Source organism: Amphiura filiformis, chromosome 2, assembly GCF_039555335.1.
Source record: "Amphiura filiformis chromosome 2, Afil_fr2py, whole genome shotgun sequence".
Classification (NCBI taxonomy): Eukaryota; Metazoa; Echinodermata; class Ophiuroidea; order Amphilepidida; family Amphiuridae; genus Amphiura; species Amphiura filiformis.
Window position 1 is genome coordinate 73,137,510 of NC_092629.1, and position 14,015 is coordinate 73,151,524.

The window sequence follows — 14,015 nt, forward strand, 5'->3', positions numbered from 1 at the left end:
ATGCCATAAACATGCATTATTTTGGCCCTTATTGCCAAAAATTGACCAAAATATTAAAATTTGACTTTCATTAGAACTAAGTAAAGGATTAGGATTTAGGTATGTTTCATTTAGCAAAAAGGGCTATATTTTTCTAGAATAGGAACTAGTGATGGAGTCTCAGGCTGTTAACCTAGGGGGTTATGATTTATAAGGGGGGGGGGGTTCCCAAATTTACAAAAAGTTTGTGTCAATAAAATTGCAACACTAGGTTTGAGTGGATCAGATTGAATGATATATAGCTAAGGTGTATCTTGTATCATGATCAGATATTGATTAATCAACAATTTTAGTGGTAAAACGGGCACCTTTTTGAAACAGTATTGCTGTTTGATTAAAATTGATTGATTTATTTGGAAAGTCTATCCTGATCAATAATTTTTTGTACAACAAACTTTATATTTATTAAATAAAGAATTAATTTCCTGAACAATAACCTGCTTTTTGGTGTGAATTTATTTTGCCTCATCATACATGTACATAAGGGTATCAATAAAGCACCATTTCCCCATTTCCTTTTGCCAGCCATCACTACAAGGCTGAGGCTGGTCGACTGCAGATCTGTCGGAACACGCTTTTCAATATGGAGTTTTCTCGCAGTCCTATACATGAATGAACATAATTATTCGAGCATTTATTATTTACGTGGCATGTGTGTTAAGCAGGCGGGAAAAGCACAAATATTAATGTTCTGTAAAAATGTCCACTTTTACAGTATTTATGTGCCATGGGGAGGGCTAAATTGGGATGAGCAAGAAACAATTTCTGGCAGGAAAAAACTACTATATGTGTGAGGCTATACAACAGGCTGTATCAAAATGATTGATACACAAATATTTGTGATATTTGCAAAATAGAATTCTCTTGAAATGACAAAAGTTTATATATTGATCCACAATTGGGTTATTTTGTGTTGCAGCCTTGTACGTACTTGAAACTTGGGTAATAATCATTTTGATACAGCCTTATACATAGGTATAGGCCTACATGGCTATAGTACGTACATAGTTATCAAAAAAACTACCAAATACAAACAAGCATAAGTAAATTTTTGGAGTTATTTTATTTATTACATACACAACATTTTGACTTCTGGATACACAATTGGAATTTAGAAGTTAGTTAAATCTTGTTAAACCCGATATCAATGTATTGTTCTCATCAAAAGGTTTCAGAAAAAGTATAGTTTGATCTGTCTCCGACATACAGTTCCCGAGTTATAGGCAAAAAGGTCAAATTTTGAGGTCCACTGGTGTCCACAATTGAAAAATGCTCCTTTTTTCATCCAATACATTGTTTTGGATGTTTTGTTCTATAGGTATCAATAGGTCAATATCAACATGCAGGGCTCAATTGATTTTGATCTTTTTTGCCCATGTTACTAAGGTAACAAAGCACCAGAGATATGGTAAACTTCTTTTTTTTCTAACTGTTTTTGCAAGCAGAGCAATCTGAGACCATTTTTATTAAAATCAGCGTGAGAGAATTTTTAAATGTGTGTTCCCCCTGTGGAATCCAAATTTTGACATTTGACCTTTTCCACTATAACAGTACATCTGAGATAGATCAACCTAAAATTATCCTTATGACAAGGACTACATTGACATGGTTTCTAACGAAATTTGACCAACTCAGAAATGTTACCCCTGCATAAACAGCCTTTTTGATTCATGCAAATTAGGCACTGTTCCACGCTCCTGTGAGATTTTGGCCCAATGGAGTAATATTCTAAGTCCAACATGCTCCAGCAGCATGTTTTGAATGCACACTGCTCCAGGAGCATGCTCCAGCAGCATGTTTTGAATGCACACTGCTCCAGGAGCATATGCTCCTGGAGCAGTGTGCATTCAAAACATGCTGCTTGGAGCATGTTGGACATGCTCCTTGAGCATTGTGCATTCAAAACATGCTCCTGGAGCATGTTGGACTTAGAATATTACTCCAAATTATTCATGCTCCGTGCAGCTCTTCCTGGAGCAGCTGCTCCTGGAGCATAATTTAGGACCAAAATCTCTAAAGAGATTTTGGCCTAAAATTATGCTCCAAGAGCAGTTGCGAATAATCTGGAGTAATATTCTAAGTCCAACATGCTTCAAGAGCATGTTTTGAATGCACACTGCTCCAGGAGCATATATATGTTGGACATGCTCCTTGAGCATTGTGCATTCAAAACATGCTCCTGGAGCATGTTGGACTTAGAATATTACTCCAGATTATTCATGCTCTGTGCAGCTCTTCCTGGAGCAGCTGCTCCTGGAGCATAATTTAGGACCAAAATCTTGGCCTAAAATTATGCTCCAAGAGCAGTTGCGAATAATCTGGAGTAATATTCAAAGTCCAACATGCTCCAAGAGCATGTTTTGAATGCACACTGCTCCAGGAGCATATTATGTTGGACATGCTCCTTGAGCATTCAAAACATGCTCCTGGAGCATGTTGGACTTAGAATATTACTCCAGATTATTCATGCTCTGAGCAGCTCTTCCTGGAGCACTCAGCAGCTCTTCCTGGAGCATAATTGAGGACCAAAATCTCACAGAAGCACAACTACTTGGATATTCTGTGACATTTGATGTTTTTTGCAAGCTTTTGGGAGATGGACCCATGTGAAATGGATTCTGTTGCATTTAGTAGTGGGTAATTTCATATTTAGACAGACCTATGATTACACAGTGTATAGTGCTATCTACTGAAGATAACAGACACACTGATCAGCATGCGGTGTAAAGTGCTATCAACTGAAGATAACGTATATAGGCTACCACTGATTACAGTGTATGGTGTTATCTACTGAAGATAACAGGCACACTGCTGATCATGCAGTGTAAACTACTATCAACTGAAGATAACAGATATACCACTGATTACATACCGTATAGTGCTATCTACTGAAGATAACAGACACACTGCTGATCGTGCAGTGTAAAGTGCTATCAACTGAAGATAACAGTGTACCGTATGGTGCTATCTACTGAAGATAACAGACACACTGCTGATCATGCAGTATGAAGTGCTATCAACTGAAGATAACAGATATACCACCGATAAGTTACAGTGTATGGTGTTATCTACTGAAGATAGCAGACACACTGTTGATCATGCAGTGTAAAGTACTATCTACTGAAGATATTAGATATTACAGTCATCTTAAGCTATTTAAATGCAGGCACTTAATTTAATGCCCCCGTGGCCAGATGGGTGCTGACATTACAGCTTGTAGACAGGATGGGTCATGGGCATTAAATTAAGTGCCTTAAATAGTCTAGGATGATGGAGAGTGCTGATCTACTGAAGATAGCAGACACACTGCTGATCATGCAGTGTAAAGTGCTATCAACTGAAGGGTTATTAGTCAATAAATACAGCAACTTAGTTTTAATCCATAAACCTTACCCTAAATGTCACCCTTACCTGTAACCTAAGCCCTAACTCGGACTCTAAAATAGCAGTCAGTTGGTCACTTTTAGTTCCATTCCATGCATGTTTCAGAATTATTACCTACCAGCCCAGTCTAATTAAAAAATGACCCACCACTAAATACACCAGAATCTATTACATATGCACCCATCTCCTAAAAGCTCACATAAAAATATCAAAAATTACAGAAAATCCAAGTGGAACATTGCCATAAATCAAAAATGGCCACTTATACAGGGGTGACATTTCAAAGTTGGTCAAATCTTGTTAAAAAGCCGACGATACCAATTTATTCCCCTTGTCATAGGGATTGAGTATACAGCTCTTGAGTAATAAGGAAAAAGGTCAAATGTCAAAATTTGGGTACCACAGGGAATAAAGATGTAAAAATTCTATGATTGTGAGAAAAACAAACTCGGATTGCTATGCTTGCAAAAACATTTTAAACAAAGAATAGTTTGTCATATCTCAGGTGGTTGTTACTTTGGTAACATGCAGTGGGGGTAAAATCATCAAATTTTGCTGAAATTTTCCCCTAAAAGTAGACAATTTTGGGTTTTTAATGGGGGAACAAGGGGGCAAGAGTTCTGAATGGGGAATTTCCCCCCAGGCTCCACCACTGGGCTGAAGGAATAATTTGAAACCAGTTTCATTAAAATTATAATATTTTTCAACTGTAGCTGCCTGTGGACCCCACAATTTGACCTATCACCTTTTTGCCTATAACTCAAGAACTCATGTTGGAGACAGGTCAAACTATACTTTTTCTGCATCCTTATATGAGAGGAGTATGGATATTATCCAGAGTAGAATAACTTTGAAATCTCACACATGCATAAGTGGCCATTTTGGATTCATGCAAAAATTAAGCATTGTTCCACTACTTTAACTTCTGGTGAATTGTATTGATATATTCTTTAAATTAATATGTTTTTCTGAAAAGAATGGATGATAAATAGAACTCGCCCAATTTGCAAAACCGCAATGCCCCTCAAATAGCGAGCGAGTTCTATTCGCAAACCGTGATACCCCTCTAATAGCAAGCATCTTAGATCATTGTATGAGGGCCTGCTTGGAAAGCAGTGCTTGCCACTGAAGTAGTATAAAGATTTCACAAATCAAATCAAACTGGTATAGGAGTCGAGCTCACAGCCTGTCTGTACTAGGTGGTTATATGAATTATGTTGCAATTAGTGGTGGGTTATTCAGGTTAAGCCCTTATTTACCTTTGACTGGGCTACCTCTTCCACAACAGTTTAAAAAAAACCACAATACAGTTTCATTCATGTGAAGTCACAAATTTAGCACTCCAGTTCTTAAATATAGTCTGATAAAATGTCACTTTAATATATTACCAAAGATAATTCATTTCACCTCTTGATTTTTGCTGAATACTGGTACTTTACATTAATATACTTTAACATTGTTTGCCAAATGTGTAGATTGAATGACCAACAAGAAAATGTACGCTCTATACAAAAAGCATATTTGTTTATGGCAGCTATCATTCATGAGATACATTGTAGATTGATGTCCTGAGGTCCCTTTTTCAAATCATCATGCCCCTGTGAAACAAAAAAATAAGAAGAAGAACATGATTATTTAAAAAGCTTGAATTATAAAACCATTTGATGTATGAGCAATACATGCAATGCATAGATGAAATCTACCAACATGAACTTCAATTTTCAACCAATTAATTTCTTGGATCTTGTATTCTATATCTACCTGTAGAAGTTTAAACTGGAGGTATGATTGGGAGGTCTATTTTTGGAGTAGGGTACTGTGTCAGAACATTCAGCTAGAACAGATTTGAAAGCTGAAGTTGTCTGATGAGTAACGGGGCAAGGTGGCGCAGCAGTACAGGTTCTACCTCAATAATCAGAGTTTTGCAAGTTTGAGCCCCAGCAGTGCCATCGTGTTGTGCCATTGTATTGAACAAGGCGCTTTAATTCACTTGCCTTTCTCTACCCAGTGGTGAAATGGGGAGCTGTTAGGAATATTGTCCATTTTTTAATAGCGCCGTCCAAAGGTATGAGCATGCTTTAGGCATTGTATGGCAGCTGACACATTCTAACAACAGCGGAATAAATTTAAAGCGCTTTGATACATGTGAAAGGCGCTGTATAAATGGCAGCATTTATTAATGGTGGATGTAAGCAAGTTGTTCCACTCTTTAACTGAATGAAAGAATTGAACATTGTACAATTCGTATCCTCTGAACATTTTCCCCAATACTTGACTTGGCTATGAAACTGCTTAACCCTAACCACCGCAGGGTTTTTTTGGCAACGGGAAGGGAAATAAGGAAGGAATAAAGAGAGAAAACAAAGAGAGAAGTTGTTTGCTCTGGGTGGGATTCAATTTATCCCAATTTTCAACAATTTGTTTTCTGTATTTAGTTTTGATGTTGACTAGTCTACTTACCAATTTACAGCAACAGATCAATTGTATCTTCACAGACTCTTTATAGAGATAATTAATCCATTTCCACATTGATAAGCTGGGTCAACTGCAAACCAAGCACACACAAACATAAAAGCATTTAATATAAAATATGACTAAGGGACCTATCGTTATTTACAGCAGGGGGAATGGGCGTTTTGGAAAAATATTGACAGGAAAATTTGCGTCCGCTCAAAATTTTCGGATAGCCCCTTGTTTTCCCGGGGTGCACCACTCAGTCCGACACGCCGCTAGTCCGACAACACAAATTCCCTATACTTAGAGGTGCGTCAGTCCGAAAATGAAAAGCACGGTGCTAGTCCGAAAAAAAGCATGCGCTAGTCTGAAAATGAAAACCACTGCAACAGTCCGACACGCCGCTAGTCCGAATCTGAAGACAGTTTTCATTCTGACACGCCGCTAGTCCGAATCCGAAATACACTGCGCTAGTCCGAATTTGGAAAACACATCTTCAGTCCGACACTGCGCTAGTCCGAAACTGAAAACCATGGCGCTAGTCCGAAACTGAAAACTACAGAGCTGAAAAACACTGCGCTAGTCCGAATCTGAGAAACACTGCGCTAGTCCGGATAGCAGACTAGCGCTGTAGCGCAATGTTTCCCCAATTCATATTCGGACTAGCGCAGTGCTTTTCAAAATCGTTTTCAGTTTCGTACTAGTGCAGTGATTTTTAGATTCGGCGCAATCTCGGACTTAAAGAGTGTTTTCCAGATTCGGACTAGCGCAGTGGTTTTCAATTTCGGACTAGCGTAGTGTTTTTCACTATCGGACTAGCGGCGTGTCGGACTGGCAAAGTGTATTTTAGATTCGGACTAGCGGTATGTCGGACTGGTGCAGTGCATTTCAGATTCGGACTAGCGGCGTGTCGGACTAGCGGCGTACCGGACTAGCGGGGTGTCGGACTAGCGGCGTGTCGGACTAATGGCCTGTACCTGTTTTCCCGCATTTCTCCATTTAAAACTTAAAAATCCCCCTCCTGGTTCAACAAAAAATTTTGCATTCCACCCTCAAGAAACAAAACATGGCGCTAGTCCGAAACTGAAAACCATGGCGCTAGTCCGAAACTGAAAACTACAGCGCTGAAAAACACTGCGCTAGTCCGAATCTGAGAAACACTGCGCAGTGTTTCCCCAATTCAAATTCGGACTAGCGCAGTGCTTTTCAAAATCGTTTTCAGTTTCGTACTAGCGCAGTGATTTTTAGATTCGGCGCAGTTTCGGACTGAAAGAGTGTTTTCCAGGTTCGGACTAGCGCAGTGGTTTTCAATTTCGGACTAGCGCAGTGTTTTTCATTTTCGCACTAGCGGCGTGTCGGACTGGCAAAGTGTATTTAAGATTCGGACTAGCGGCATGTCGGACTAGCGGCGTACCGGACTAGCGGGGTGTCGGACTAGCGGCGTGTCGGACTAATGGCCTGTACCTGTTTTCCCGCATTTCTCCATTTAAAACTTAAAAATCCCCCCTCCTGGTTCAACAAAAAATTTTGCATTCCGCCCTCAAGAAACAAAACATGGCGCTAGTCCGAAACTGAAAACCATGGCACTAGTCCGAAACTGAAAACTACAGCGCTGAAAAACACTGCGCTAGTCCGAATCTGAGAAACACTGCGCAGTGTTTCCCCAATTCAAATTCGGACTAGCGCAGTGCTTTTCAAAATCGTTTTCAGTTTCGTACTAGCGCAGTGATTTTTAGATTCGGCGCAGTTTCGGACTGAAAGAGTGTTTTCCAGGTTCGGACTAGCGCAGCGGTTTTCAATTTCGGACTAGCGCAGTGGTTTTCATTTTCGCACTAGCGGCGTGTCGGACTGGCAAAGTGTATTTTAGATTCGGACTAGCGGCATGTCGGACGGGTGCAGTGCATTTCAGATTCAGACTAGCGGCGTGTCGGACTAGCGGCGTGCCGGACTAGCGGAGTGTCGGACTAGCGGCGTGTCGGACTAATGGCCTGTACCTGTTTTCCCGCATTTCTCCATTTAAAACTTTAAAATCCCCCCTCCTGGTTCAACAAAAAATTTTGCATTCCCCCCTCAAGAAACAAAAAAATTTTGGGTTCCCCCTCAAAATGCCCATACCCCCCCCTGTCGTAAATAACGATCGCTCCCTAACATTTATAGACTAACATTGCCTATCCAATATTGTGTCATAATGGATGGGCCTGGGGGATTGGCTGGCAAATATTTTGATTTTGAATCTAGCCAAAAGACAAAATCCAGATTAATTGTTTGTAAGTAAAATTGTTTTTTCCCTAAAAAATGAAGTTACTTTTGTAAGGACATCCCTGTTGTTTCTTAACCGGCACAAACATCTAAGCAGTAGAATCGTGTTTTTAGCTTGCGCACAAGTTGTAGTACGCAAACCCATTATCATACGATCATCAAGGATCTACAAGTGTGCTGCTGTTGTCGGCGCATGCGTTGCGCGCTGTCTTATGCTGGTTTCATACTTGCCGCTTTGAAGATGACCGGTACCTTTTACAGTTCCATGCAATCATGATCCTTTGATTGCGTGTAGTCATGGTAGTGTTAGTGTTTGGCCTATAATTTGGTTAATCAAGTTCGGTAGCGACCTAGGTGCTTATTTTGCTCGCCGCCCCAGACAAACAAGTACCTAGACCAGTGACTTTGACAAGGACGCAAGCAAGCAGATTATGTTTGCGTCTACAGAACATGTTGCATTTGACGCGAGCAATATGGCGCAACAATCACGCAAACGAGCGCGTCTTTCTCTCCAGACATGAACGCTTATTTCTCCGCGTCCGACCACCCGACCAAAATCAGCTTGGCCTTGGATACGTGGCTTCACCTACTGCCGCCCATGGTTAAGTATGGGCACTCATAGGTCTAGGTGGTATGTCTATGCTTGCCGCAGTATCGAATCGCGCGCGTAAAGTTAAACGCCATGTACACGCACGCGCACAGGGGCGATTTGTTAGCACGCTTGCGGCACAACCGCGAAAGAGCATTGACATCACTACCAAACTTGAGGTGTACCAAATTATAACTTTTCAATAGAGGTAGTCATTGACATTGTGATGCCAACGCCGCCATGGGTATGAGTAACTTGTTGCTATTGCTAAGATCACCGCGTTGACGCTTGACTGAAGAGGTGCGCAACGCGTTGCGACTACCGCGTAATCGAGGACGTAATGTCTATCGCATGGCATGCAGTACGGCAGGACCCACTGGATGGCGGATCCCGTGGAAAAGGCTATTGCTGTTGCCGATTGCTCAGACCATTTCGTTCTAATTTCCGGCAGAAACCTAATTAATTAACCTCAGCAAGGACAGGTCAAGGACAATGTCAGGAATACGTGCAAGCTCATGAACATATTAAATGAATACATGAATAACGTCCATGTTAACATGTTACATCACGACATGAACATATAAAGCACATGCCAGTGCATCTCACAATTACATTTACAAACATGTAAGCTTACAAAATTAAACATTGGCCCGGGACCGGGCGGGACTCAGTCAGGCCGATCAGACAGTCACATTTCTCTCAGAATTCAGCCCCGGCTTCAGCTCACGACCATGCGACAGGCAACTGCAGAAGGATAGTGGAAAGGTTTGTGTACTCAAAGGAATGATCAATCATGATTTCGATCATACATCAGGCGACAGGAATGCACATCCGTATTAATTTACCATGGCATGACCCGGAAGTTTTTGACTGGTTAAAAAAACAAAAAAAAAAAAACTTTGTAACAACTATCCGATGTCCTCAAAATTTACCCGCAAAAATCAGTTTCTAATTTCGCTTTTATCAACATTCGATTCCAAAAACAAGTATAATGTTTTAAAAACCTTGTTTCTGCCGTGTGCCCGATTCTGCAGCAATAAAATATATCCATTTGGCCCGGCCATTTGGTTCATCTTTGTTGACAAACTCCGCTGAAATTGAAATCCGTCGATGTGTGTGCCTGCCAAATCTCTTTGTGTTTCGCCGCCGACCCTTCGCCCCGCCCACAATTTCTTAAAACTTTTTACAGATTTTTATCTGCCCAGGCTCCGACGTCATTCTGCCCTAGCGACCAATCTGCCCTGGCGACGGTGTGACATTGTGGTCAGATAAAAACCGCCTTCGTTGCTCACCCCATCTATCTAAGAGATCAAGCATTAATTATGCATTCAGAACCGGCAGGACTGATCTACACCGAAGTATTCTGATTGGTCCGCAATGTGAATATGAATATTAATCTCGAAATGTCAATATGAATATTAAGTAGATTCGGCCGTCTTTCATCTTGATCATGTCAAGTATATAGTGATTTATGAAAGGTTCGATCGGGAAAAGTGGTGGCGCTATATTAATAATTAATCAAACCAGCAGGGACACGATACGATGAATCGATATTTATTGAATATTTTTTATGATATTTTCTGATTACTTTTAACAAACAGAAAGAGACAAAAAAAAAAAAAAGATAAATGCACATAATGTTTTAAAGATGTATTTTATTTGACAAAACATTTTACAAACAATACAAGAATGCCTACAGCTCTTGATCAGACCGTTAATGATTTACCACTTGAACTTTCGTTACCTCTAGAGGGGGCCAAATCTGAAATACCTCTACATCTTAAACAAATTTGGACGAAGTATACAATGATGCCCAATTTGGAAGCTAAGCAGCTTAACTATTGATTCGCTTCAAGACCGAGGAATAGCTAAACCCGACCAAGTACAAAAATATGTGGTATTTACCCTATCGAATAATATATACGTCACTCATTCTCATAGAAATGAAGTTCTGTCCACCATGATCAGGCCTCCATGGGAAAACGCGCATGATAATACAATAAAACAGACCTGTCCCTCTGACACTGAGAACTGCCCACCAACATGCGGCTGGCTGTTATTTTAAAAAACCGCTTAAAAATCGATGTTATATTGTATTGTGCTATAAATGTTCATCATTCTATTGTCTACGTATAACACGGGTGATGGAAATCCCAGCCAAGGCCGCACAGTGTCATCGCCCCGATATCTTCATGGCAGAAATCGCCATGGTAGGTGGAATCCACAGCCACGTATGGCCATTGTGTTCCGACCTGTTTAATAGTTTTGAAACGCATAATGGGCTGAAGGACATCCGACTAAGACTAATGACATTAGCCTGTGACTGACCTCTGTACGGTCAGTTAACATACATACGCCATGGTCATCTGCTTTTAGACTGCCTACACGATAGTCTCCTACACAGCCAGTTTGTGTCAGTCGGTCTGACACTCGTCGATCCTGTATGTTCGTGATAGCCACATACAGTCTGTCCCGAGACTACCTCCACGAGGGTCTACGCTGCGCTATATAAAATCAGAATTTTGGTCAATTTTTGAGCTCAAGACGCACGCTTCTTTCTCAATTCGCAAGCTAACGACTATCAAGTGCAAGGAAATAAATATGGCTTCTTTAGAACAAAAAAATTACGGGAGATGTTCATCATTTTCTACCCGGTATCCAAAGATTTATCGCCTGAATATCAAATCGTGCATAGCACATTCACGTGTATCGATCCCGTGTATTCATTTAAGTGTCTTTGCTGTACAATGCAATTATTAACCAGGCGATGTCGGTGTGGCCCGCATCATTTCACATATTAGGTGGGATGAACTCCACCACGGGGACCCATCAATGGCTGCCATTGAGGTGTAGGAATACGTGAAATTAGATTCGTGTATATTACAGACCACGAACCTTATTTTGTACACAAGGTATATTGGTATAAGGGGCATCGGCAAGCGCTTGAATATTTATAGTGTATAATTATTTTTGAACGAACTCAAAATGCTCAACAAAATTATAACAAGCATCTGGTTCATAAACGTCTTTTCTCTCCAATTCATACCTAGTAATTACCTTTGCCCTTACTTACCGTACCATTAACCATCTCTAGGGATAAGAAATCACCTTGAGGCGTGTCGGCAACAGAGAAGATAACACCTGAGGTCGACCGCGGCTTGACTGATAGTCGTACTTCTTTGTTAGCACCAACGCTGTACCTTTGATCTGTGGAAGTCATGCAGGTATTATTTTGACAAGGTATAAATTGGATATACTGAAAAACACGTCCTCCTATCATTTAAAGTCATCATACACAATTTAATAACACAACAGATAAAACAACACGAGAAGCGAAGTATGAAAAGAAAACACCGCTTATCTACAGCTTGTGTTGGGCTCTTCAGGAGAGCAGTAGTAGCTAGCTATTTTACACACGAGAATATTTGAACTCTTGAGAGGATACATACTTTTCAAAGTTTTAAAGGGTTCCCTTTATACATTTATGGACCTCCAAACATCGTCTTTCGCGTTGCGACACATTTTTACGCTGACCCCCTAAATTTCAAATTGATGCCACGGGAAAACGAAATGGAGTATGAAGCTCAAATTTTCAGGATTTTACTTTCTCATCAATATCTACCACCACACAGAAAAAAAAAAATTGAAGAGGTGCTGCGGTGCACATCCCTGGAGTTGACATGGAATGGGCCAGCTCAATTATTGGCTATGTAAACTGGTTAAAAATGTATTTCATTTTTGAAGCACGAAGACCAACACATACATGTGCATTTTTACAATCTCCCATGACATTCTGTAAACCCAAACTCTAAATCTTCACCTTTTATACACACAATCTATTAATAGACCATTCTGTCACATTTACTTCCTTGGGAATTTCCAAAATTAAGTCCATTTCACAATCTGTTATCAGGGATTCCCCTAATGGTGCAACTATGCACTAAACATTGAGCATTGTTTACAGCATTTAAGGTTTCCCCCTAAAACATGTCATAACACACAAACTCTTGCATGATTACTTCCAAAGTGTTTCCCCTGTCTCACACTTCTCATGACATACTTTCAGCTTGTAAGCAAAGCTAAATACTAGTAATTAAATTAAAGTACTCAGGGCACATCACAACATGCACAAATTAAGCTTACCGGTTGTGGTGGTAGCTGCCGCCGATAAATCATCGTAAGTCTTGATAAAACGATATACTTGTAAATATAATTTCCTACCTTCAAACGTCTCCAATAGATCTTGAAGACCCCAATCAACAAGCTTTGCAGCAACCCACTCATCGCATGCGCGTATTTTTTTTTTGGGGGGGGCTTTGGGGGCGTCAAAATAGCGGCCACGGTACGCCACTGCATCGGTCATCTTGTTGTATGCAATGCATTCTTCCCAACACAAATGATCAATCACAGTTCGCAAAGGAACACCAGGTGACCATGGTTGGGCAAAACCATACCAAAGATGTGCTTTTAACCAACATTGGCAATATTGAACTCTGAATTCACCCAACCTGTGTAAATACCATATTGACAGGTTTGACCATCCATGTATAATATAATAATTATTATTGGACAAAATTTACAAGGTGAGCCAAATGGCAAAATCTCGCTACCAAAACGACTTTACAGGGACGTCCGTAGGTTGGGCTGGTTATAGTTGCCTTTAAGATATGAGACTTGAAACCTAGCAGACACTTTCAAGAAGGACTAATAATATCGAAACTAATTATTGACATCGTTTTGCAGTGCAAAAATGATATATGCACATGCGTCTATATAATATGAACGTATTGTAACACGGACTTCGAAGGGGGGTTGTAGCAACCCCTTCATTTTGAACTATAAACGTCATATTATACCGTTATATATAGTACCAATATATAGCTATGGGTCTCCTCTATCCATTGATACCAAAATAAGTACAAAGTACATCCCCCATAATATCGCTATGAAGTCATAATGTGAGCCCGCCCATGCAAATTTCAGACATTCTGGCTATGTACAAAACTATAAACTATTTCAACCCAGTGGCGTAGCTAGGGGTGGGCAGGGAAAATTGAGTGTAAGACCATCATAAGTTCTACTTACGATGGTTTTGCATTCAACACACATAACACATGAATCTAAAATGGACTTACGACATCTAAACTTAATCATAACTCTTTTGTCTGCTTTCATGAACTTTATCTTTTTAAATAAACGGCTTCGTAAAACATCAAAATACTGCTTCTGCAAAACCATGCGATATGCACTTACGATGGCCTTGCACTTTGCCAACTATACACACCGTCTT

At 40.3% G+C, this 14,015-nt stretch overlaps 1 protein-coding gene and 1 long non-coding RNA gene across 3 annotated transcripts in view; both read right to left on the minus strand.

Moving 5' to 3' along the window:
• LOC140146593 (uncharacterized) overlaps positions 1-14,015 on the minus strand; it is an 86,474-nt gene that overhangs the window by 12,207 nt on the left and 60,252 nt on the right. The window contains exon 18 of the mRNA XM_072168461.1: positions 11,799-11,932. Coding sequence (XP_072024562.1) covers positions 11,799-11,932 — 134 coding nt within the window. The remainder of the gene's footprint in view (positions 1-11,798; positions 11,933-14,015) is intronic.
• LOC140136904 (uncharacterized) lies at positions 4,098-10,284 on the minus strand. 2 transcript variants are annotated; one of them, XR_011856779.1, is made up of 3 exons: positions 9,360-9,476; positions 5,884-5,968; positions 4,098-5,021 (listed from the first exon to the last, which is right to left on the minus strand). It is a non-coding gene; the product is annotated as an uncharacterized lncRNA (long non-coding RNA). The 2 variants fall into 2 exon arrangements; XR_011856778.1 differs by lacking the exon at positions 9,360-9,476 and adding an exon at positions 9,730-10,284 and having other exon boundaries at positions 4,100-5,021.